This window comes from Scleropages formosus, chromosome 18 (genome assembly GCF_900964775.1).
Source record: "Scleropages formosus chromosome 18, fSclFor1.1, whole genome shotgun sequence".
In the NCBI taxonomy this organism is placed as follows: domain Eukaryota; kingdom Metazoa; phylum Chordata; class Actinopteri; order Osteoglossiformes; family Osteoglossidae; genus Scleropages; species Scleropages formosus.
Window position 1 is genome coordinate 11,526,756 of NC_041823.1, and position 25,376 is coordinate 11,552,131.

The 25,376-nt window shown below is 45.3% G+C and overlaps 1 protein-coding gene across 2 annotated transcripts in view; it reads left to right on the forward strand.

Moving 5' to 3' along the window:
- The window catches only part of plekhg4b (pleckstrin homology domain containing, family G (with RhoGef domain) member 4B), a 29,538-nt gene extending 5,592 nt beyond the window's left edge, over window positions 1-23,946 (forward strand). Inside the window, exons 2-24 of one of the 2 annotated variants that reach the window (XM_018740702.2) lie at window positions 2,653-2,850; window positions 4,792-6,016; window positions 10,383-10,583; window positions 10,767-10,890; window positions 11,137-11,230; window positions 11,936-12,025; window positions 13,167-13,283; window positions 13,532-13,630; window positions 13,992-14,134; window positions 14,560-14,698; window positions 14,835-14,957; window positions 15,289-15,450; window positions 15,648-16,483; window positions 16,851-17,100; window positions 17,688-17,777; window positions 17,891-18,115; window positions 18,307-18,477; window positions 19,202-19,379; window positions 19,553-19,669; window positions 21,202-21,465; window positions 21,589-21,830; window positions 22,078-22,140; window positions 23,410-23,946. In XM_018740702.2, the coding sequence (XP_018596218.2) occupies window positions 2,653-2,850; window positions 4,792-6,016; window positions 10,383-10,583; window positions 10,767-10,890; window positions 11,137-11,230; window positions 11,936-12,025; window positions 13,167-13,283; window positions 13,532-13,630; window positions 13,992-14,134; window positions 14,560-14,698; window positions 14,835-14,957; window positions 15,289-15,450; window positions 15,648-16,483; window positions 16,851-17,100; window positions 17,688-17,777; window positions 17,891-18,115; window positions 18,307-18,477; window positions 19,202-19,379; window positions 19,553-19,669; window positions 21,202-21,465; window positions 21,589-21,830; window positions 22,078-22,122 (5,133 nt within the window). In that variant the 3' untranslated portion in view covers window positions 22,123-22,140; window positions 23,410-23,946. The remainder of the gene's footprint in view (window positions 1-2,652; window positions 2,851-4,791; window positions 6,017-10,382; window positions 10,584-10,766; window positions 10,891-11,136; window positions 11,231-11,935; window positions 12,026-13,166; window positions 13,284-13,531; window positions 13,631-13,991; window positions 14,135-14,559; window positions 14,699-14,834; window positions 14,958-15,288; window positions 15,451-15,647; window positions 16,484-16,850; window positions 17,101-17,687; window positions 17,778-17,890; window positions 18,116-18,306; window positions 18,478-19,201; window positions 19,380-19,552; window positions 19,670-21,201; window positions 21,466-21,588; window positions 21,831-22,077; window positions 22,141-23,409) is intronic. The other variant, XM_029259835.1, reaches the window with a different exon arrangement.
- The last annotated feature ends 1,430 nt before the right edge of the window (window positions 23,947-25,376 follow it).

Below are 25,376 nucleotides of genomic sequence, written 5' to 3' on the forward strand. Positions count from 1 at the left end.
GTGGCCGAGGAGCGGCGAGGCACCGGATGGCGAAGGACTAACCTACGAAGGTATCGGGGGCGCGGGAGGGAAATGCGTTTGAAAGAGAAGCTCTGAGACCCTTGTGGAATTCTGGAAGGGATTCAGCCGTTCTTTATGCACGTGAGACGTTAGCGAGACTTTCTTCCATGCCTGTGTGCCTCCCCAACGTACAGCAGTGTAACTTGAGAGCTCCAGCGGCTTCGCTGTGAGTTTGGCGCTTTCTCTAGAGGTGCCCGTGTTGTTTAGGATGGCGCTGACCCGCAGCCGCTCGGCCTAAGCAATCTGACAATGGAAGCCTCATGGGGGTGCTTTGCGGTGAGCAACCCATCGTGCCCTTTGTTAGTAAAGAGTAGAAAAATGCCAAAAATGGTGACCAAGGTGCATAGACAGGAAGGCCCTTTCCCCTGTCCGCTGGGCTTTTCTGTAGCCTGCTGATGTCATTTCCTGTGGAAAGCGAGCCGAGGAACCGGCTTGTCTGTCGTGTCGGGATCACAATGGCCAGGCCGGTGGGCGGCGGGTTTGGCAGCGAGGGGAGAGAGGGTGCGGAAAGGCCACGTCGGGGGCGCTCGGCCGAGCTGCCCGGCTCCACATCTCCGCTGCCCACAAAGAAAAGCAAACATTCGGGGCTGTGTGGAATTCAGGTCCCAGTGATCATCTGGAGGAAGCTCCGCAAGCTGGTCTGCTCTATAGTCACACACTCTGATAAATTACCGTGCAGCGAGGTGAAATGAGCCTTTCAGTGTAATGTTTTCATCATTTTGGCTGGAGCGGAATACACAAGGAACTGCGGTGATCCGGGTACGTTTCCGTGTTTCCGTTGCAGCGTCATTGCAGTTTGTGGTCCTGCAGGTCTTAGTGTTTCCACTTTTAACTGCTCGCTCTCGACCACAAACCCAAGTGATGTAATGCATTTAGGAATTTGCAGGTATGGTTGGCTCATTGTCATTGCCATTATGGGATTATATTACAACATTCCCAGCGAGAAAATCCCCTCTCAGCACAGCAAACACAGCGGGATGCTGGAACGGAGCTGCTCCCAGGATTTTCCGAGCACTTGTTTTTGACCACGCGGCACGTGACGTCATCCTCACAGGTGCTTCCCCTTTCACCAATGGAAACGTGAGCTGTGGGGATGTTTCCTGTGACCCCCTGACTTCCTGTTGTGTGTGTGTGTGTGTGTGTGTGGCAGGAGAGGGGGATGTGCTGGCTCTCTGGACAAGAGCCCTTGCCCTGGGCATAGCTGTAGGCTGGATCATCCCACGTCTCTGCAGCCAAAACAGAAACATGGTCCATCAGTTGGCCAACTGCACTAATGACTATTAATGTAGGGTGAAGGTGACGTAGTCCATGTCATCTATAATTGGATGTAATTCAAAGTCCAGAGTTCATCTGAAACACATGTCTTTGGACTGTGAGAGGAGACCAGAGCACCTGGAGGAAGCCCACGTGAACCAGTGGAGACGGACAAACTTTACACAGGTTGAGCTGAATTCAAGTTTACACCTGAACACCACCACATCATCATGTCATCCTCTTATTCAAAGGCTGTCTCCTAAATGGTCATGCTGCCTGCTGCCCTGTTGTGTTCAGTGCTTTGCTGTGTAATGATTTTGGATGAGCAAAGACTTTAATCACTTGCAGTTAATCAAGCACTATTGTGGGTGAAAACTGCTTCCAACCCGTTTGGTTGCAGTCATGCAATCTGCAGCCACTGTTATGGTTTTCTTGGAATGGTTGTTAATCAGTCTGGATAATCAGCACTGCCTCCTGTATCATTTCATAACCAGGGTCAATATGAAGTCATTATAGCATCGAGGAAAAGGTGGCTTAGCAGAGCTCTGAGGCAGCGGAGTCACGGACTCAACTGAATACACCTTGCCAAGACGAAACGCGCAGACCTCTCTGCTAACACGAGTGTGCACAGCACACAGACCCTAGAGAAATAAATATGTTTTTATTTGTCAATGTTCTCTTCATGGGCACATTTCGACACATTTCACGCAAGTATCAAGTATCTTGATGATCGGATGTGTACAATAAATGACAGTCAATGGCGTCCCAACCCTACTCCCCTGTGTTTCCAGGATAGGCTCGAGACCTCTGTGACCTTATCTTAAGATAAGCAATTATTAAATTAGGTAGTGACTGATTGAGATCATATAAAGGAATGTAATCCTATATTTGGTTATTCATTAAAAGCACAAATGTGCAGGTCTTTAAAGTTTTTCTGTTAAGCTGAACCTTCCCACTTAAATTTTTTCACTTAGCTGATGCTTTGATTGAAAGCTTACAATTATCTACCTGGGTATTTTTTTCTTTCACTGGAGCAATTCTGGGGTAAGTACCTTGCTCAGGGATACTACAGCTAGAGGTGGAACCTGTGACCTTTGGATCCAGAGGCAGTAGCGCTAACCACTATGCTACCAGCTGTCCCCTTTTTGAAATGATATGGAAATGTAATGACTAGAACTTTCTGCAGTCTGAACAAGAAATATTGTTTCTAAATTAACACACTTTTAGTATGGTATAATTACCATATTACCGTTGCTGTTGAAACCATGCCATGCCAACATAAAGTGCACAGAGCTCTTCTTGTCCTCATGAGTGTCTTTCTCTTTGTCCGCATCCCAGGACTCCAAATCCCTAGACAGCTGCATCCAAAGCACCCTCTCGTCCCTGTACCCACCGTTCAGTGCCACTGCCGCCACTGTCCTGTGGCAGCTCTTCAGTGTGGTCGAGCGACAGTACCGTGGAGACGGCCTGCGCTGCCTGGTGGACTTCCTGTTGCCTGCCAAAAGGGTCCTGCAGACCATCCAGCAGGAGACATCTGTGAGTGCAGGAGAGATGGACCGTGAGAGACGAGACAGGCGTTGTACACTGATCCAAGTGTCATGGTGACTTTTCTTGATATTAGTCAACTGGGAAATCCAGTTTCCTCCAACCAGTAGGGTGTCTGAGTTATGGTTTAAGATCTAGTCAGGACCAAAACTGGCCCTTAACTCTGCGTTTTTTCTGTTGTGCACAAAGCGCCATTTCGTCCCGATGTAGCAGAATCCACGCTCCTCTCCAGTGCGGTTCCAAGTCATTTCCGCACTTCACTCACACAAAAAAAAACAGATTTTCAGGGTCGTCTTTTTTTCCTGTGGAACGGAGATGAGTGAGCGTAAGAACAATGCCCGCTGCCTCTGTTGCTTATTAGAGCACCGACGACAAGCGAAGGACAAAGGGGCAGGTGAAGAGTGCAGCACATTGCGGAGATCCTCCAGTCCAAGATATGCATTGTATCCCGTTAGTCTCATCGTTTGGAGTGCTTTGACGGTACAGTAGTCATTCCACTCACCAACAATGGACTTTAATCACGGGTGGTGGAGGGAGAGAGCAAGATGGGAAATGTGTGTGTCCAGTGAGGTGAAGGGTGGCGTCGGTGGGGGGGGGGACATCAGACGAAGACAGAGCTCGCTATTGTTCGGGAAATCGGTCTGAAAAGCTACCTCCCTGATCTAGGAAGAATAAAGAAAAGTGCAGGTTTTGGAGAGGGCCTGGAAGTCGGGCTGACATCTAATATCGATTCACAGGAGCCTTTGAGTGCTGTGGGCCACGGCTCCGTGAGCTAAGCCTTGAAATATTATTCCGCTGCTTTGAGCAGCTTTGAGATTGCCATGCTTAAAGTGGCATGGGGGAGGCTTCGCTTGAGTCCACTTTGTTTCATAGGAACAACTTAGTCCTCCAGTCAAATTTCAGTACTAGATGTCAACTTTTTTGCCAAATCTTCAATTTATATGTTAGCTCCACTCAGTGTACAGAAGGAAAACAATTTTTTTTATGTTCAGTGCTTATTTTAGTGCATCCTTTGGGTTGTGTGTAGATTTTTTGGCTGGAGAAATGCATGCTGGGAAAGTCATTAAGATAATGCTTGTTCCTGTATCTCAGGGAAGCGGATGTTTCAGTCATCTTGCTATAAAAATGTCCCACTGGGGACATTTAGTTTGAGGGTTGGTCATGTCATAAACTAAGTTCAGGAAACATAATGTGCTGAAGACAGTTAGCTATAAGCTTAGGCTTTCAAAAGTTTTGCAAACAAATATTTGGAGGTTAACGACAAAATTATTTTATTGGTAAGTTATGTTGTATGTAAGAAAAAATTAATAAAGTGAAATTGCATCGTTCCTATATTATGTATTTGAGACACGCACAAATGTAGATACAGTATATGAGATCTAAGTGTTACTCATTGTGATTTTCACACACACACAATAGTGGTGTGTGTGTGTGTGTGTGTGTCTGTGTGTGTGAGTGTAAAAAACTGAGTTTCACAATCAAGAGCTTTACATGCAGACTCACCATTATTAGGTCTGCTACTGCCATTTTTCTGACACACATTAGTCAAGTAGTAGAACTGAGTCAGGGAGAAGTTACATATAAGATCATTTCAGACGGTGTGATGCAAACTGATGTTGTCCTTAGGAGATCGAGAAAGAAGTGTGTCCAAAAGCAAGTTTTGAGACTTTCCTAGAACGCTTGGAAGGATTCAGCAGCGCTGAGGGAGAGAGGGTACTCGTTCTGCCACATCTGAGCCAAAACCAAGAATCTGTGCTGAGAATCTCTCTTATACAATATACCCTTGGCGAATGTTTATAAAACGAAAAGGCACGTAGTGTGTACACGCACTGTTTGAAGTGCCTCGCAGCTATGTTGATTTTGCAATAAATTGACATGTTATGAGTGTGACTCGCATGTGACTCATTCATTCTACTTTGTTGTGTCTCCCAGCTACGATTCAAAGGTCTGCTGTTCTACCACGAGGGCTGGCCACTCTGCATCCACGAGAAGGTGGTCCTGCAACTTGCCCCACTGCACAAGGTCCGACTGAGGCAGGGTGACTTCTACCTCCAGGTGGTTCCCCTGGGCCGCAAGGCGGTCAAGCTGGTGATAAAATGCCTGTCGCCAAGCGGGCAGGCCATTGTCGAGATCCCTGTGGCGGAGAGCATGTATGGTAGTATCTTCGCTGCCGACTTCCTGCAGAATGTGACGCGCGACCGCAATCTGCACCCACTGCAAAACTGCCTGCTGAGCACTGGAGCAGTTGTTTACCGCACGCCGTGGAAGAACGTGGTCAACCCGCTGTTGGTCAGCAGCACCACCGACGCTGTCATGCAGGCGCGTCGCGGCGGCTCCTTCCGGGCCCATCTCAGCACCTGCAGCACTAGTGGCTCCACAGGGACCCTGGATAGCCACCGCAGCTCCCGAGAGTCCCTTCACTCGCAGGGCGCCGAGTCGACAGTCTCCGAGCCTGGGCCGCCCAGGGGCCTCATGGGGACAGCTCTGCCACCGAGGCCCAGGGAGCATCAGCCCCACAACCCAGAGCGCAAGGCTGTTACCACTAAACCTGGTTTGTCGCCTTTGGCCACCGTGGGGAAAGCACAAGATGGGGAATCTGGGGGCCCCAGGTCACTCTCCATTGGCACGGACCTCAGTAACCCGGGCCCCCGCCGTCGCCATCCCCGGGACTCCGCAGCCTTCGAGACACGGCGGCTGTTCCGCAAGTCCTACATGGAGGCCCTGCAGAACCCCATGAACCTGGGCTCCAGCTCCGAGTCGATCCTGGAGGAAGGCTCGGAGCAGAGCTCACCCCCCACTCCCAAAGAGGACAGCGTGTCGCTGACCAGCGGCGCCTCAGACACCCGCAGCCCCAGAAGGACGACCCCCAAGGGGTGGCTGGGAGGGGAGGAGCCCCAATCTCACTCGTCCATCCTCTCCATTCAGCGAGGGCTCAAAACCCCAGAACTAAGTAGGTCAGAGAGGCGGGCCAAATCTCTGGAGCGGACAAACAAGGCCTCGCAGGTCAAAGGTCACAGGGCACGCTCATCTTCTGGGGGCTCTGATAGCAGCCCTCTGAAGAAGAGCATGAATGGCTATGCCCTCAAATTCAGGAAGCTGGATTTGGAAACAGCATTTCAAGCTGCGGAGAGGAGGAGTTTCATCAAGGATGATTCAGGTACACATTCCGTTCGGAGTAACCGTGCTGGTCGTATTGGGCTCTGGCCCAAAGGAGCATGGGTGAAGTTTTACTCGCCAGAAGACAAGAACGTATTAAATTTTTCTCTGCTTTATGGAGAAAATGATAAATGAGGCCAGGGTTAATCTCTTTGGGAGGGATTTGTGACAGTCAGTTTCAACTGAAATACAGAGAGTACCACGTGGTCTTGTTTTTGACCGAATGTGTCGTAATCCTACCAGCGTCGCTGTCCACTACCTTTTTGCCCTCGGCATGCTCAGCAAACAGTTCGCTGACTTCCATGAGGTGATTCATGTTTTGTTTTCGCACATTTACGACCGCCAGGATTTAGTTAGTTTCGGATGGTTTCTACGGTGCGGTTTTGACGCGTTGCTCAAGCCTATAATTATCACAGGTGGCGTGCGGTGCCGAGTGGGGGGGCGTGGTGTAGAGACACAGCCCTGGATGTCTGCGGCACTCCTAATGTGTGTCGCTGGGCGCATCAAGATGAAGATGCAGTGTTGGTTTTGGCCCACCGTCTGCGGTTACGCAGTGCCCTTCCCAGGAAAACGTGTCTCAGCCTGACGCATCGCCCTTGGCACGGCGCAGGAGGGGCTCTGCTGCTTTCCGCTCTGGTCGCAAAGCCCTGTGCTCAGTGGTTGTTGAATCCGGAGCTAGGAATTAGATCCTTCATTCATCGGAGGCTTTAGCTGGTGGAAATCTCTACGCCATTTAATATAAACTGTAGCAGAAGTGCATTGCATCGTTACCATTTTCAGCTGGAGAAGTTTGGAAGAAGATTGATGGATGGTTCTTGACCTCTCTTCTGGCCCTTGTGCTGAACACTGTTGTTGCCATTGAGTCGTCTCTCTTGAAATAGACACAAAGACAGTGGCGTTTTATTCCTGCGAGGTTCTGTTTCAGATGCGAACGACCCCTAGGTCAAGCCGCACCTGGCCGCAGCTCGCGGCTCTGGGAAGCAGAGCTCTGGTCCCAGACTGATTGTCTGTATCACACACAATGTGGCTTATTGTAGCCAGGATGCCAGGGGAGATGGCGGGGGAAGGAACTGAAGGTTGTACCTGTCCCCAGGTAGTTGACATTCATGCCTGGAATGTCAGAGCACTGAAAATTGACTTGGCCCTACCTCAAGAGCAAATGCTCAAAAATTTGACCGGGGGTAACTTTCCACCTGATGCCGAGCGCCGCTTGACTTGGAGCGTTCTTTATTTGCACCGCTGCCTATCACAATACAGACCCCTTGACATAAACCGAGACCTTTTGAAAACCACCGTGGTTAGCAGCATCAGCCAGCGAATGGTGCTTTCCGGGCCGGTGTGGAGTTTCAGCGCCCGGCTCGATGCGCGCGCGGTCTGGCTGCCTGTGAACACGGAACTGTTGTAACCCGCGTAGACAGGAAGTGTTAGGGGGCTGGAGGACAATGTCTCCGGGCCTGTACAAGCCACACGCCCAGCGTGATTCTAACACACTGGTGTCCACAGGGGTTTCCGCTGCAGTGGAAAAATTTACATCGGTTTATGATATGTGTTGATTACGAATAGCATGCGCTCGTACTGTGGGTGGAAACTGGAGCACCCAGAGGGAACTCGCGTGGACTCGGGTCCAAACATGCAAACTTGACACAAACTGAGTCAAGTCAAACCCAAAGTCCTAGCGCTGTGAGTCGCTCAGTGCTACGCCGCAATACCATCCTCTAAATTTCCGTTTATTCATTTAGTGACTTAAAATGTTAAGTTATTCATGAGTATTTACCCATTTATCCTTCTGGGTAATTTTTTACTGGAGCAATTCAAGGGAAAGCACCTTGCTCAAGGGTATCACAGCTGGAGGTGAGGTTCAAACCTATGACCTTTTAGTCCAAAGGCATCAGCGCTTACCACTATGTTACCAACTGCCCCCAGTTAATAATGAAAGATAAGTGAAATAAGCATAAATTTAAAAAAAAGGTGTGTGGGAAACAGCTGCAATGTATAATAATACACACACACACACACACATTTTCAGAACCGCTTGTCCCATACAGGGTCACGGGGAACCAGAGCCAACCTGGTAACACAGGGCGTAAGGCCGGAGGGGGAGGGGACACACCCAGGACGGGACGCCAGTCCGTCGCAAGGCACCCCAAGCGGGACTCGAACCCCAGACCCACCGGAGAGTAGGACTGCGGTCCAACCCACTGCGCCACCGCACCCCCCTGTATAATAATAATATATTGAAAAAAAAATTCAAAGGAAATTCTACCTTCTCTCATGAAGGTGAACACTTGCGGTATCCGGAAAGGAACTTTCCTTGCGGATCAATTCATCTAAAACAAGCTTTGAGTTTTACGAGCAATGCGGTTGGGCCTGTCATAGCACAGGGACTGTCGCCTCGCTGATACGTACTCCGTTGTGCTGGAACGAGGGTTAAAGGAGGATCATACGAGATGGCCATTATTATTGTCAGACAGGAATGAAAATAAATTTGATTTGTGTGAGTGAGTTCAGCGACATACACAGCCTTTCGGACTATTGTTAGGTATAGACTGCAGATTCCGCTGTGTGGGTGTGAGTGCGTTTGGATGGTGTTTCACATTTCTTCTATCTTATGGAATATTTTAGCGTCAAGAAATATATGCAAGTCATCCACACTATAGGTTGGATGTTTTCAGAGCAGCACTTTTCGCTCAGGAAGTTTCTGGCTCTAATCCCACTTCTGATTTCATACCCTTGATCAAGGTACTTAAAATGAGTTCATACAGCAAGAATACCCTGGTATATAAGTTGGAAAATTATTATAAGGAGCTTGTTTTGTTAATATTATAAGTTGCCTTTGGCAATGGTGTGATCGAAATATAATAATACTAATTTTTCAGATTTTATAAAGTTATTAATGAGCTGCTGTGCTCTATGTGAAAGGTTTGTTCCATGTAGTGCCCGCCACTTGTCCTTTCTGTGTTGGGGCTATGTTTTGTGGTTTCTCCCTCGGGGCCAGAAGAAAGTCTGTCAACAGCCAGGCCACCTGGGAGCGTCAGGAGCTATTTGAGCAGGTCCCGGGGGGAGAAACTTTGAGCTGTGGGGAGATGACGACACACAGTAATAGCACCACAGCCCTCTAGTGTGTGTGAGTCAGTGGCAACACCTGGCATTCGCGGTGAGTAAGGACTGACGCGACACGGGGGCAGCAGTTTCACCTTGACACGACACAGGGAAGAGGAGACGGGACGGTGGCGTTGAAGTTGGAGACGACACACACAGCATGTAGCTGGGCTCTCATCTAGCACTCAGAACACCTATATCTCCTCTAATGAAGTGGTTCTGAAGGCCAGAAAAGTGATTGCACCTGATATGCCTTTAACGTGGTGTCCCGCATGGCATGTTGGTGCAGCGGATGGTGCGACGGGACATGGGTTTGATCCCTGCTTGCTCTGTGTGGAGTTTGCTTGTTGTCCACGTGTTTGTGTGGGTTTCCCCCCACAATCCAAAGACACATCTTTTAAGTTGCCTAGTGACTCCAGATTGCCCACAGTCTATATGTACAGTATGTATCTGTAGGTTACATTGCACCACTGTATAGATGGAGTTTACCGCAGTGTATTTAACACCTTAAGACACATTGGGCAAAGGAGTCAGGTAAAAGACTACATAGTGATCATTGTATCTTCTGCTAAGTGTCTGCTACGTGAATAAATGTATCCTGACTTCACAGTTTTATTATGCCCTGCTCACTAGGATTACATGGTCTTTGGAAGTTTTATTATAACTTGTTTTGGGGGTATATATTTTCATTTATTTATTTACCTGATCTTGTTGTGCTATTTGCATTAATTTACCCATTTGTGCAGCAGGGCGGTTTTTACTGTATCAATTCAGGGTAAGTACCTTGCTCAAGGGTGCGCAAGCGGTAGTTGGGATTCAAGCTTGAGGACTCAATAGGCAGGGTCTCTAACCAGTACACCTCCTGTTGCCCATAGAGTCATCTTGAAATCTTAGTTGGTTCTTGCTGATGACTTTTCCTGGAACGATGATTTTGATCATAAAGACAATTTTTAACCGTTATTTAGATGAGGTTGTTCAATGTAATGTACAATGTTAAGTTTGTATACTAAGAGCCTTGCAATGATTTGAGTCATTTTTACTGTATCAGTTGAGGTACTTTGATCAAGGGTCTAACAGCAGAGTGTTATTCAAATGTGGGTCCTTTAGATTGCAAAAGGACTGCTTTAACCACTATATGATCCACTGGCCCATCCAAAGTTAGCTGGTTGTGGCTTTTAGTCTCTGGAAACTGGGCAGCAGAGAGCAGATGCTTTAATGACAAGGTTTTCACCAAATCACCATGACAACATGCCTCATTCCTTCGACAGGGCTTCATGGGTCCGGCTCCGACACGGAGCGCAGACGCAACAGCCACAGCGGAGAAGTGCCCCAATCTCCTAAACCCACCAGTGCGACCCCCAAACAGCAGTTTGGGATTCCGCCAGCGCCCCCTACTGACTGCGTCCTTCCTCGACTCGTGTCGGAGGTCAACCAGGAGTTACTGCTTTCAGGGGCCGTCATCCTGCCAGGTGGGTTACGGCAAGCAATCTGCATCTGTCATAGTAGTGCTTTCTTTGACTTGGGGAGACTGTTCCAAAGAAATAGGCGCTGAAACACCTGCATGACACTGCATTTTTTAGAAACAGTATTTTGGCAAAGTCAACATTCATTATTGTATTCTGCTGTTTTGTGTCTGGCTGTGTGTTTCACAGGAAACAGGGACCGCAGTGGGCGGGCGGTGCTACAGGTGTGCACTCGGAACTCGGTGTGGAGTAGCGAGAGCTTTACGGCCAAAGACCTCACCTGCCTCTTTGGCTACTACTACACCACCCTTCGGTAAGCATTTTGTCTTGTCGCAGTCCAGGTTTTGATGGTGGAGACCGCTGCAGTGTATCATCCAATGCCAATATGAGAACTTTATATCACAGGGATAGATCTGTATTATTATTTTGAGAATTGTAAAAGATCTTTAATATTCCTGGTAAGATGTAACTTCTGAGATAAAAGACATTTGGCAGGATGTGACCTGGAGTTGAGCGGCCCAGACACATTTTCTTGTCCTCCTCCCTGATCTGGTTCCAGGAAGGAGAAGAGGGATCAGGGCATCATCATGCTGATGGACACGCGCCGACAGCAACCGAGCCAACTTCTGCTCGCATCCTTATCCGAACTCCAGGTGGAACCTTCGCTGTCGTACCTGACACCACTTTCTTCCACAAACACTCTTATGTTTCAGGGCACAGCAGTGGTTTGACTCTTCATTCTGCTTTTGTCTGTTGTCAAAAATGGCCCTCCTGCTTATTCCGCTTCTTCTTGTTGATATTTCCAAAATAGTTTAGTTGAATTCCAGTCCCAAGGGGTTGTGGGAATGCCTGTTCTCACTTGCCCTCGAGACCACATGGTGGGTGTTATTGTCCAAAACACGCAGTCAACTTCCACAGAAGAGAAGGGGATCCACCATGAGGATCTCGTCTCTTCTAAAGTTTTACAGTCGCACACACACACACACACACACACACACATTGGCTAAAGCCGCTTGTCCTGAGCAGGGTCGTGGCAAACCGGAGCCTAACCTGGCAACACAGGGCGTAAGGCTGGAGGGGGAGGGGACACACCCAGGACGGGATGCCAGTCCATCACAAGGCACCTCAAGTGGGACATGAACCCCAGACCCACCAGAGAGCAGGCCTTTGCCAAACCCGCTGCGCCACCACACCCCCCTTTTTTGAAAACAGCATCATTTTAAAGAGCAATAGCAGGAATTATTTTATTCTGTCAATATAATCCCACACTATATAAAATATATATGTATATATAATATGTGACATATATACAGTACATAATACAAGCTAACTATGACTTTGTTCTGTTCCTTCCCAAGGCTTTCCTGCCTAATGCACTTTATTCAGTACTGTGGCTTGTGGACAAGGACAACGCATCAAGGCCTGACTTGAGAGACTTTACAGTCCAGGTAATGGAAGCATCAGTAAAATGTAGTAAAAAATCCATTTGACAGAGATATTTTATTAATCTACAATGAAGAAAAATAATTCCCTAAATAGGTCCTGTAATGACACCCTTCTCTAGCGATTCAGTGTAAATCGTACCCTTCTTCTCTTACAAGTTCTTTTCTCATTTGTAATGGAATTAGGAACATTACCTATCCTCAGAAGAGCCCAGGTGACAGTTGTAAGGACCACAGCCTTGTCAACGTTAGATGAATGCAAGTCGTAAAAGAGTTGAATAGCTGACCTTTGAGTTGTGGCAGCGTGTTGACATGAGACCCCTGACATCGGCTGAAACGGAATTGGTGCGTCACATGGCGGATGATGGGAAAAGGAATGTCGGAGCTATGTCAGCGTGAAGGCACACGTCTACTGGGGAATGTAATCCTCCTCGTTAAGGGCGAACGTGTGCCTGTCACACCGCAACATCAATCAGTGGGCACGTGGAAGAAAGGAGCTGGGGTTCACATGCAAAACGAAACTGAATTATCATTCCTGGGATATTCCACTTGAACGCTGAAAAGATACTCGGCTTACACGCTGCAATTGAATGGTTTTGTTTTGATTCCAGAATTAGAACTGGTCACAAACCACTGTACTTATAACCTCAGTACCGAACAGCCGCATCAGATCTTCTCACTTGTTCACTTTTCTTAACTGTTTATCAGGGTTGTGGCACTCAGGACCCTATCCTTGAAGTACAGGGCACAAGGCCAAGTTGGATTCACTCTGAATGAGACATCAGTCCTTTGCAGAGTGGCCACACACATTCGCACACTGCATGCAATTTAGTTACCGGTTCACCTGGAACACGTCTTTGGACTGTGGGAGGAAATGGGTGTGCCCAGTGGAAACCCACTCAAACACGGGAATTACATGCAAACTCCTTCAAGCCTATGCCCGAACCACCCACATGCTATTAGGAGGCAGTGCTACCCACTATACCACCATGCTGCTCTCCATCAAATCTAGGACACTGCTGTATGTGTCCCAGTGTTATGTGGATGTGTGTATTTTATTAGTACATCAGTGTGGATATAAACAGGTAAACGAAGCCACTGAACAGGAAGCAAAGTTTGAACCATTATGTTTTTTCCCTCTCCGTAGTGTGAGCTCCTCACCTCCCTGAAGGCTCTGCAGAAGCATGTGGATGCAAGCCATCTCACTCGGGACCTGGAGGGCAGCTTCGCCTATGACCACAACCACTGGGTACAGTTCAGAAGGGTAAGGTTGCCGAAGCACTTTGATCTTATCCTGAAACCACCTCCGTATATAACATGGAAACTCCATGCAGACCACAGCCTAGTTCAGAGAATGTAAATGATATGACTTTCAGTACACCACAGCTAATTAAAATAGACAGATCCCTATACAGTGTTTTAGTATATTGTATACATCTGGAATATAGGATTGGATGGTTTGGCTGATAGTAAATGCTATGGTGTTTTAATTGTTCTGTCTGAAACCGGCAGAAAATCGAACCCTTCGCCAGCAGCTGCAGGTCAGCTGTTTCCTCTCTTCAGAGCTCCATTGCCACTCTCAGCTCTGGTGGCAAACTACACACTGCCAAGGTATGTAACCATGGCAACCTGCCATACCAGAAGCACATTGCACCCACTTTGTATATGACAATTGAGTTCTTTTTCAAGAACCCATTATTTCAACTACAGAAGATATATTTTCACTTCTGTTAAGTTATACATGCATACTGTATGCAAATGTCCTTTATTATAGTATAGTATTATATAATATTATTTGCAGGCACTATATTACCATGGAAAAAATGTATCAGTTTTTTTTTAACTTTGACCTATTTGTAGTTTATAAAGACCATGTGTACCTAATTTTCTTAGAGGTAACATCATAACTGTTTCATCAAAAGATATACATCATTACACAGCACACAAAACTGAACAAGATTCATTCTTGCAGGATGTGGAGGAGGTCATTGACCAACAGAAGCGGCTGATGAAGAGTGTGTTGGATGACACGCATCTGATCCAACTCAGGCTGGAGGGCGGGACTGTTTTAGCTCGGATCCGGAAAGAGGAGGCTTGTGAAAATGACGGTTATAGGTACTGTTGTGACATAGTAGTTGCTTGGTTATTATAAGACTTAATATATTGGGCAGCATGTGCCATGTTGGTTAGAGCTGTCATCTTGTAATCGAAGGACTTGTATTTGAAACCCCGCTGTTGTTGTACAGCATTCGATCAAGGAACTTACCCTGAATAGATGCAGTAAAAGTACCCCGCTGTAGAACAAATTAATTATTAAGTAGCTTAGTGTAGGAAACTAACAAGGTATTTTGGAGAAAAGCATCAAATAAATAATAATGATGTTTTATTTTACTAAACAAACACAGTGCAGTGTCATTTACTTGCTAAAAAAAGTCAAGGAGCTTTCTTCTGAATTGCCTTTCTGTATAGCTTGATTTTTCTGTATGATTTTTCTTGTGAGGAGCAGAAGTTCTCAGACTGATCAGTGATTTAATTCTCAGGGATGCGGTTGACTTGGTGAGTGTGCTGTACAACCAGGTCGATGAGGAAGTCCACAAACTTGTGATACTCTCAAACAAGTCATTGAAAAGGCTGGAGAACCTCCTGGAAACACGTAGATTTGAAGAGGGGAGTGCTCAAGTAAGACATAATGTCAATAAGGCAACCATCAGTTATATTTGTGCCTTTTATTGAACATACATGAGTTTCTGTAACATAACATGTATGTATAAAATGCATTTCAAAAGTCAGTTCATGTGAACCGTTCTCTCTCTAGATCAAGCTGTGGTTCAGCGTTGAGGGGGAGAAATACCTCATTTCTCTGGACTCCATGAACATGTCTTTGAGGAATCTCAAACAGCTGAAGCTAAAAATGGGCTCCTTCTTCAATGAGGCAGCAGTAAATATCCTGTTTCCTAGAAAACCATGCACGTGAATCTGCCAGAGTGTGAAGGATTTAAGAACTGGCAGCAATTGTGAGATCTTGTTCTAGCACAAGATACATTACAAATGTGTGGAGTGTGTCCACTGATAAACTCTGTATCATGAAATGAAATGAAAATGAATCATTTTCCGAGACTTTTATGACATTAATTTAGTTTAGGATTTACAGCTGAGCATCTACACTTTTTATTTTTCTTTTAGAGAAAGATATTGATAGCTGTTGAAAGATGATATTCCAAGATGCTACTCAAGATGTCTGAAGGTTCCAGTGTTTTCTTGTCTCGCAGCAACATCAGAAGCGGGGTTTACAGCTCATCCGGGAATCAAAGATGATCCCCAGCGCCACTTTGTCTGACTTCAAGCAGTACCTCAGCTCTGTCCTTGCTCGCACTGAGCGGCGAAAAGCAGAGCTTGACCTTCTGCTCAACCTGTATGAGTTCTACGACTCAGTAAGACTCCCTTTTACAACTTCAGACTTATTTTTCAACTTTTTTCTCCAGACAGTTGTATTAAAATAATCACTTTTTCCCAGATAGACAAAAACTAACCACCTTCTTTGTACATCTTGAAATTATTGTATTAGATCGGAATGTTGGACATTAGGGTGCATAATTGGGTATCTAAGGAACTGTCTGTCCTCTTACAGGCTGATCAGTGGATGGAGCACTGCCAGGATTACTTACAGAGTTTGAGCACGGACAACAGCAACTCCCCTTTCACCCCAGCAGTGGTACAGGTTCTCCAGGACTATCATCATGAAGCCACCAAGTTCTCACCAGAGAACTTCAGTTCCCTAAACGAGATGGTGCTGAACCTGAGCAGTGCACGGGAGCTCAAGCAGTGGAATGACCTCTGGCACAAATGCCAGGAGACCCGGGAAGAGCTGGAGGAAGCACTGGCCAGGGCTCAGGTGGCCTTGGAAGCTCCTGAGCCAGTGGAAGCAAGAGTCCCATCTAAAGGGTCCTCCTGCCTGCTCTCTGACATTACACCTCCTGATCCCCGGGCAGGACTTTCCCTCGACAGTGAGGATGCAAGGACCCGCACTCCCAGCCCCTTTTGCAGGGGCCCACCTGCATTCCCGATTGCACCCCCTCCTGGCTCACCCAAGAGTGAGGGGCCGAGTCGCCGCCCATCACTGTTCGATGACACGGACAGCGACTGCACTATCGACTCCTTTGCCTCCTGCCAGTCAGAGCCGGCCTTCTCCCCAGCCACGAGACACCGCAAGCAGCCACTGAAGAAGATCATGAAGAAGACAATGAGCTATGAACTGTCCACCCGGGAAGCTGGCCACACTGAAGTTAGCCTGCATGGATATACAGGTGTCTATATCAAAGGGTTGGAAGTGGCCAACAACGTGTGTGTGGAGAAGAAGTACCAGCGGCCTGACATCAAGAGCCCAGGGTTGGGTCGCAGCCGTAGTATGTCCTCCCCTGCTGGGGTGAACTGCAGACACATGGAGGAGGACAAGAAGCAGAGCAAGTAAGAGACCATTGGCAATCATGGGTCAAAATCAGCCAGAACTAAATATAAGGGCTCTTTGACCATCCATTGTGATGTTTTAGAGAATATCCTTAAAAATGGCTGTATTATCAGAAAAAGTTCAATTTCAGACCATTTCCGGCTTTTTTGCTGAACAATACAAATTTCATCTGTCCTGCAGCACCTCTTGAACGAGTGGTACCAGCACAAGTTTAGCTTCTTGGCACTTAAATGCCTTACTTATCTCAGGAAGAGAAGAGATCAAATGTGGTTTTACTACTGTATAGAATTTTTTCTCCCATTTCTGGAGATTGCTTTTTTGGGTAATTTAATCTCGTGATTTCATTGAGTTCCCTGACTTTGACAGTAAAGTCCAGCATATCATGGATGAGATGATTGCCACCGAGAGGGAATACGTACGATCCCTCACCTATATCATCGAGAACTATTTCCCGGAGATGGAGCGGGCCGACCTGCCGCAGGACCTGCGTGGGAAGCGTAGCATCATCTTTGGAAATTTGGAGAAGCTGTGTGACTTCCATGGCCAGTACTTCCTGAAGGAGCTGGAGCGCTGTGCTCATGCCCCTCTTTCAGTCAGCAGCTGCTTCCTGCATTATGTAGGTCCCTTGAACCCAGGCCGATGGTTAATTTAATAATTGATTTCAGGAGTAAATGTGTTTGTATCAGTCTTTTGTAAAAAGAACAAAGTTACCCTACACTTGAATGACCTGGACTTAAATCCCTATTCCTTCTGTCTTACCTTTCATCGAGGTTCATACCCTGAATTCATAAAGTAAAAATTTCCCAGCTCTGTAAATGGGTATGATGATTGTAACTGGATAAATCATTGTAAATCACTGCAACTCAGAATACAAACCTAAGTAGCTTTGGAGAAAAGCATCAGTTAACTAAATTAAAATAAATAAATAGATAACACTCCACAACTCTGCTCAGAACAAGCGGTCATTGAAGTTGGATGAATGGAAATAGGGATCTGGGATCATCATGGCATCATCAGAATGCCCAAGTGGTGCCAGATGATGTGTAGACGTGTTTAAATACACCATTCCCTTTCTATTGCCAGTGGCTTTTCAACTGACTCACCATTGCTACACAGTACTAAGCTTCCAAATTCCTGTTGTATTTATTTGAGGAAAGATCACGTCCATGTACACTTATAAGAGGGTTGTTGTCTTTATTCCAGGAGGATCAGTTTGGGATGTACGCTCTCTACAGCAAAAACAAGCCCCAGTCTGATGCACTCCTAACTAGCCATGGCAATGGGTTTTTCAAGGTTGGTTGCCTGTTTGAAATCATTGGCAATGGTGACAGAAGTCATTGTTGATAGAGTTTTAAGCACTTCTGAGTCCCATAACCGTGGTCCTCTGCTGTTCTCCTGGTGCTAAGAATAAGCAGGTGGAGCTGGGGGATAAGATGGACCTGGCCTCTTACCTGCTGAAGCCCATCCAGCGCATGAGCAAGTATGCTCTGCTCCTGAAGGACCTCATCAAGGAGTGTAGCCACTCGCAGGAACAGGAGCTGAGTGATCTCCGCACGGCTGAGGAGATGGTCAAATTCCAGCTCCGCCATGGCAATGACTTGCTGGCTATGGATGCTATTCGTGGATGTGATGTGCGTATGGGTGGAGAAGGCAAATGTGTTTTTATTGGACTAGTGGGTGGATATGACATCAGCACAAGAGCTCAGCAGGCTTAAGATGAGCATAGTAGATAACTGTGACTTTGACTCCCATGATAAACTGCCATTATTGATGAATTCTCCCATGACTTATGACCCCGGCCTCTCTCTTGCTTGGGCTCCAGGTAAACCTGAAAGAGCAGGGTCAGCTCCGGTGTCAGGATGAGTTCGTCGTCTGGTGTGGACGCAGGAAGTACCTCCGTCATGTCTTTTTATTTGAGGACCTCATCCTCTTCAGCAAAACTAAGAAGATTGATGGGGGTTATGACATTTACATCTACAAGCAGTCCTACAAGGTGAAAGAGCTTTCACAATGGGAGATATTCAGTCTGGATTTTAACAGAGATTTCCTCAAAATAATTCTATTGAACTTTATCATATGACGTGTTTGCATGTTTAACTGCGATGATTATGTTTAAAGGTACGGAACTTAATATCAAAGGTCAGATACTCTGAAAACTATCCATATACTTGTTTACTTTCAGGGTCATCCATTTGTATGAAAATGACTATAATTTGATTGAATGCAGTTGGTTGTACAGCAAGTTAAGCAATGTTTGACATAGAGTAACTGAGTAAAGCATGTAAGTATACAGCAGAGGGGTAGACGAAAGCTTTCAGCTCTACACTTAGAAAGAAAAATGATGAGCTTGTCAGTTGTGGTATTGCCTGTGGAAAAACTATAATTCAAATAATGGATTGGTAATACCTTAAGTTTCAACAGATATTTCTGGTATGTGAGGTATGGTGTTAACATGAAAAGATTTTTTCAAATACGTGTTTCCTTTTGTTCCTCTTGAGGCAACAGCACAGTTGTAATTGTAGTTGTGTGCTGTTAAACTGCACAGAATTTTTGATGAGCCAAAATTCATTTCCAATAATAATTTTCAGTGAAGACTGACTCATATTGAAATAAATGATTATTTTAAAACCCACAAAGTCTTTGTCTGTACTTTGTGTAAAGGTACGTGTCAACATGTCAGTAAGAGAAGTTCGATCTGGTTCGTTTTGCTCCCTCAGACAGCAGAGATCGGCATGACAGAGAATGTTGGAGACAGTGGGCTGCGGTTCGAGATCTGGTTCCGGCGCAGGAAGTCCCAGGACACTTTCATCCTCCAGGCCAGCTCGGTCGAGGTGAAGGCTGCTTGGACCTCCATCATTGGCAAGATCCTGTGGAGACAAGCTCTGCGCAACCGAGGTGGGAGTCCAGAAAGGAGTCAGAAGCATCGAAAGAGTCAGTGGGATCTTGACCGTATCCCTTATCATCCAAATCTAATCATAAGATCGAGTGCACTGCGTATTTAAACCTAAGCACCATGTCCTTGTCCTTGAACAGACATACGTGTTTAGTCAACTTACTTTGGTCTGCAGAGCTACGGATGCAGGAAATGGTGTCCATGGGGATTGGCAACAAACCCTTCATGGATATCAAACCCAGTGAAGCAGCCATCAGTGACCGGGCCATTGACTACACCATGAAGGGATCAGGTATATTGTTTAAGGCATGAAGAGAGCAGACAACTTAAGCAATTCTTTGTTTCACCTCACCATGTTTTTTCCCCCCCAGTTCCATGTATGTGGTGATGTTTGTCCTTAGCATTGTACACAGTTCCATTTACCTCTCCTGGTTTCACTTATAAGTTAGGTCATAACAGCTTCTTGAATGTAATTTATTTTGCCCCCATCTCTCCGACATCTGGACTCCTGACTCATTCTGGATAGGTCTGCAGAACTAGAGCCCACAGCATTCTACTAGACAGCTTTCATTACATTTTTTCAAGGCTTTCCTTTTTCCACCTAGAAATATACGGGCATTCTTAGACTCAAAGACAACCAGACCATCTGGAGGACTTATCAGCCCATATATTACAGGAGCGGGGTGTGTGCTGATGCACTATTTTGTCTACAGGAATGAGAATACTGAGCTTGTCTGGGCATGTCCTTATCGCAGGTGTTTCGCATGCACTCTCTGAGGGCACTTTGAAATATCCTGAATAAGATGCAATTAGTGTCACATGGATCTCTTCACACATTTTTACCCATTCAGCCATCATGTGTACATTTTGGGACTTTGTGCAGCTTAGGCATCTGGAAAAAATTGGGGTATTTCACAATCACTGGGTTACATCCTTATGGTCATGGCAAAAATTTAAAGAATACGTGAAGTAAATGCTATCGGAAGGTGTGAGGAAGTCTCTCCTGCCATGTTTGCTTTTTTTCGTTTGCTGTGCCTCTTTCCCTTCACTCCAGTATGATGGCACAGGATGTTGTTGTGGTGCCTCACAAGTCCTGGGCTCTGGTTTCAAACATAGGTTTGCATCCGGCTCAGTTTGCATGAGCTTTGCATATCCTTGAGGTTAATTTGTGGCTCTAAAATGATTGTGGCATTTGTTTGTGTGTATGAGTGAGTTACCTTTCTCTGCTTGCATTACATTCATTTCTTTAGCTGACACTTTTATCAATAGTGATCGACAGTATTAATCTGCCTAAAACTATTTACTCATTTATACTGTTTTGTAATTTTACTGGAGTAATTCAGGCCAAGTGCTTTGGCTCAGGGGGTGCGGTGGCGCAGTGGGTTGGACCAGGTCCTACTCTCCAGTGGGTCTGGGGTTTGAGTCCTGCTTGGGGTGCCTTGCGGCGGACTGGCGTCCCGTCCTGGGTGTGTCCCCTCCCCCTCCGGCCTTACGCCCTGTGTTGCCGGGTTAGGCTCTGGCTCCCCGTGACCCCGTATGGGACAAGCGGTTCTGAAAATGTGTGTGTGTGTGTGCTTTGGCTCAAGGGTACTACATCAGGAAGAGGGATTTGATTCTGCACCCTCTGAGTCCAAAGTCAGCAGCTAAAACCACTACACTACCTGCTGCTCCTGAAATAAAAAGGGGCATAATTAAGTGAATGATTTTAAGGAGTTTGGTATAGTATAGCTAGCGTTCTACGGTGTTTAGGACAAAGGCTTTTTATAAAACCTAGTAGTAATAATAATAATAATATAATAACATGTCTCTGCCCTACTCTACCAGCAGAGTCCAAAAGCATGGCCTCCATCACAGCATCATCCTTTGACCACTCTGCACCCTTCAAGAGGCCTCATTCCACCATCTCCAATAGCAGCACCTCTTCCTCCAGCAGTCACTCCTCATCCTCGCTGCTGGGCTCCCTCAACCTGCACCTGTACCCCTCACCTGCCCACTCACTCCCGGGGGGTGCCTCCTTTGGACACTGGCCTTACGACTGCATTGAGGAGGATGAGCTGGAGCAGGACAGTGGCAGGCAACCATCCATGAGTGAGTTACCACACCTGGGAATATTTGAGTTGTGTTCTGAATTGTAACTGAGAAGAATCCCACATTAGTGTGGGGTGTTTATTCTGAATTCTTATTTCCCTGGCGTTGTGTGTTGCCCCACAGTCACAGAAAGCTCAGAGACGTCCTCCCAGTGCACGTCCAGCGACAGCGTGGGCGGACTCAATGGCCTTACACTCCCTCCTAGCGCTGCCATCGCCATGGACACATTCTCCAGCGATGTGGCTTCCCCCCTGCACTCGTCCCCTTTCTCCTCCTCATCATCCCCGCCATCGCCGGCACCCCCGCCAGTTCTCTTCCAGAAGGACCAGGACCTCCAGTCGCAGGGCAGCAGCTTCATCACAGCAGTAAGTATCCCCTCAGGTGGTGAGCCCTTCTATCGATACTAAACATCTTCAGGTTGCTGTAAGGTGCGTGTGAAGCATAAACCTTTGTGGTCGGGGTGAAAGACAAGCTGCGTTACCTCTGAAACGTGCAATGACACCCATCATATCCATACTCGTCTGTTCAGAAAGCTGGAGCGAGGTGACACGTGATGTCATCAGCATGTCCTTCCATTGGCTTATCTCATCTTTTTTTGTTTATTTTTGCCAGAGCAAGACATCTCATATAACAATAGGCCTCTCAACAGTGGTCTGACTCAAAGAGTTTAGCTCAGTAAGTAAGCAGCCTCACCCGAGCTTTTTTCACTTCTGTTCTGTTCAGAGTCTTACTAACCTAACCCTTTTAATGCAATTCCATTGCTTGCCACTAATCTGTGTGTGTGTGTGTGTGTGTGTGTGTGTGTGTGTGTGTGTGTGTGTGTGTGTCTATAATTAAATTTGATCACTCTTCTGTGTCTTTGTTGCTTGGGTATGTTCTGTTAGGACTGAAAAGATGTGACCTTTTTACTTGCCATTTGTTTAGGAACTCTGGGTCCTTTTCGATTCTATTTTGCTCTTCCCTTTGAAACAATTAATTGTTCATGTATTGTTAAACAATTGCTTGTTAATATAGTTGCAATTGTAATTTGGTCCAAACAAATCTGCCTATTTATGGGTGGGTAGTAATTTGTTTGGTCAAATGGTCTTTATATTTAGTTTATATTTTGCAATTTAAGAAATTAAGTTCTTAACTATAAGCTATGTAATTACTTTAAATTGATATAAGTTCCTAAGCTTTACTACTATTATGTGAGTTAAGAGCTTTATGTGCATTATTTGCAATGTATAGTGCTTATACAGGTGCTCTCTGACTTACGATTTTTTCAACTTTACGATGATGAGCTGGCAATAGACATTCAGTAGAAACTGTACTTTGAACTTTGAATTTTTTATTTTTTTTCCCGGGCAAGTGATATGCGATGCGATACTCTTTCACGATACTGGGCAGTGGCAGCGATCCGCATCTGTCACGCGGTTGTGTTTTGTACATCCATAATGTCACAGAAATGCCCATCTGTGTCTCCTGCTACTGGTGGGAAGGAGAAGAGGAAGGCAGTTACTCTTGAGGAGAAACTTAAGATAATTGCCCAGCATGAAGGCCGCAAGTCCGTAATGGCCATCACACGTATACTAGGCTATGATGTTCGGTAGGTCAGGTGTATTAAATGCATTTTCGACTTACGATATTCTCGACTTACAATGGGTTTCGCGGAATGTAACCCCATCGTAAGACGGGGACCACCTGTATATGAATTATACGCACAGTACAACTAACCATGTGACTTTTATATACAATCAGTAACATTTGACTTGTTAATGGCAGTTAATTTGACACATGGTAAAATGACATTAAAACCATTAAACAATAAAATCATTGAACTAGAATATAAATGGTGACTCAAAATGTTCAGTGCAGTCACAGATTGTTGAACTTGAAGCGTCTCTCTTCTCTCCTCTTTCTGTCTTTGAGCAAGCACTGTATTCAGTTTGTTTTCTTCCATAGCTATGAACCTTGTGGAAGGAATCCTCGGACACAGCATGACCAGATACCGAATCGAAGACACAAAAATCATAAAGACACAGAATGGGAATAATCTGTGGATGCTGCTCTGGGCAGATCTTACTGGTTTGGACTGAGCTACTGAAAAGCACTAAAACCCCACACCATCAGGCGTGGGATTTGATGCCATTTGATCAGGAACTCTTTTGGGCATATATTATAATTATGTATTGTGTATGTAAATGTTAAAAATCTAATGTCTATGCAGTACTAAAAAAAGAAAGAAGTGCTGGTACGTTTATGCGATGTACATTTGATTTAGTCAACTAGAGCTGTACTACTGTTCATATGTAGATGAGCTTGCTTTATTTTGTTTACAAAGAATAGACAAACTCCTGCATGAACTGCATTCTCTATTTAGTCACAGCTCTGCAGTTCACTCAATGAAATGAAAATATCTTGTCTGTCTTGTATAATATTTTTTAACAGTAGTAAATGCATTGCTTGTCTGTACATAGTATTAAACATTATTAAATGGAATAGAACACTGCTTCTGTATTCACTATATGTTCATTGGGAAGATGGTTTTCCAACATTTATTCATTAACAGGATATTATTTGGAAAGTTTAGTATCCTTTCTAACTACAAATTTAAATTACCATGAAAGATTTCATGTTCAGTTAATAGTCACTTTGTCTACTTAATTTCTCTTGGCAATTCCAGGTTTTCCCTTAAATCATGGAGGTGTTCCGTAATTTCTAGTGTATGGAAGAATAAATGTATTTTATTATTATTTCAGAGTGACCTAGGCCAAAGCATAACCAAGTCTTAAAATAATTTCTGGTGAAGCTGAGAAAAGACTGAAATGTATGTTTAAATATTAATTCTGAGTTACATAACTCATTCGAAAATGAATGCTTGTCTACATTTAATGGATTATTTAACAGCAACAGAAATGTGTTCAAGGAAAATATACACAGGTCTAGGCATGTGTGTGTTAGTGTAATTGTAACGTCCAGACGTGACTCACGCGTGGACGTGTATTATTGTAACATCCAGATAGAGACTTAAAGTATGGTGAGCTCAAGTGCACAGTGCAAATTGGGATATGGGGGGCAGCGGTGATACGATGAGCACGGAACAAAGAGACACGCAGGGTATTTTTACAAGGACTGTAACCGGAAGAGGGGTACCTGACTTGTACTAGGACACAGAGACATGATGGAAAACAGGACTGGAACATGAGACCTGGACAGGAGTACAGCAAACTGGTGCAGACAGGACAGGAACTCAGGACTGGAACAGAAGCACACAAGGAATGTGACTTGGGAAACTGATGAGTAAACAAGACCCACTAGGATATTGCAAGCAAGGCAGTAGATGGCTGATCAAGAGTCCACAATCTTGCCTCTGTTGTGTGCTCCTATAATACTTGTTGATTATTGATTGTCACGTTACAAACAGGTGTGCGGGTTTGAGTTGTTGGAGCTTAGCGGCGCCTCCTGTGCTCACTGGGGGTATTACTCCTATGGGTCCTGACAGTTGTAACTGAAAATAATAAAGTCACCATTGTTTAATGTTTTTATTAATAAAAATAAGTACAAATTATAACATAATGCACTAAAGCAATAAAACTTCTAACCCAGTACAGATAAAGTAGAATAAAGTGAATTGTTGATTATTTCTTATTTTCTAAGTACACTAAAAGTTCTTAAAAGGACCCATTACTTGGTCTTTATTAAAAAAAAATATATATATATATGCTTCTTGAGCAGCTGAATAACAATTGATAATGCAGCATACAGTCAACAGTCACAACAGCTTTTAACCTTTCATTCCTAGTCTCTCACACAGGATCAATGAAAAATGGGTTATTTAACCACTTAAAATGGAAATCCTAAAAAAGCTACTGTTTCGATAGATATAATTTTAATTGAGAAAATACATTTTAAAATCTTCTGGCTTAAAA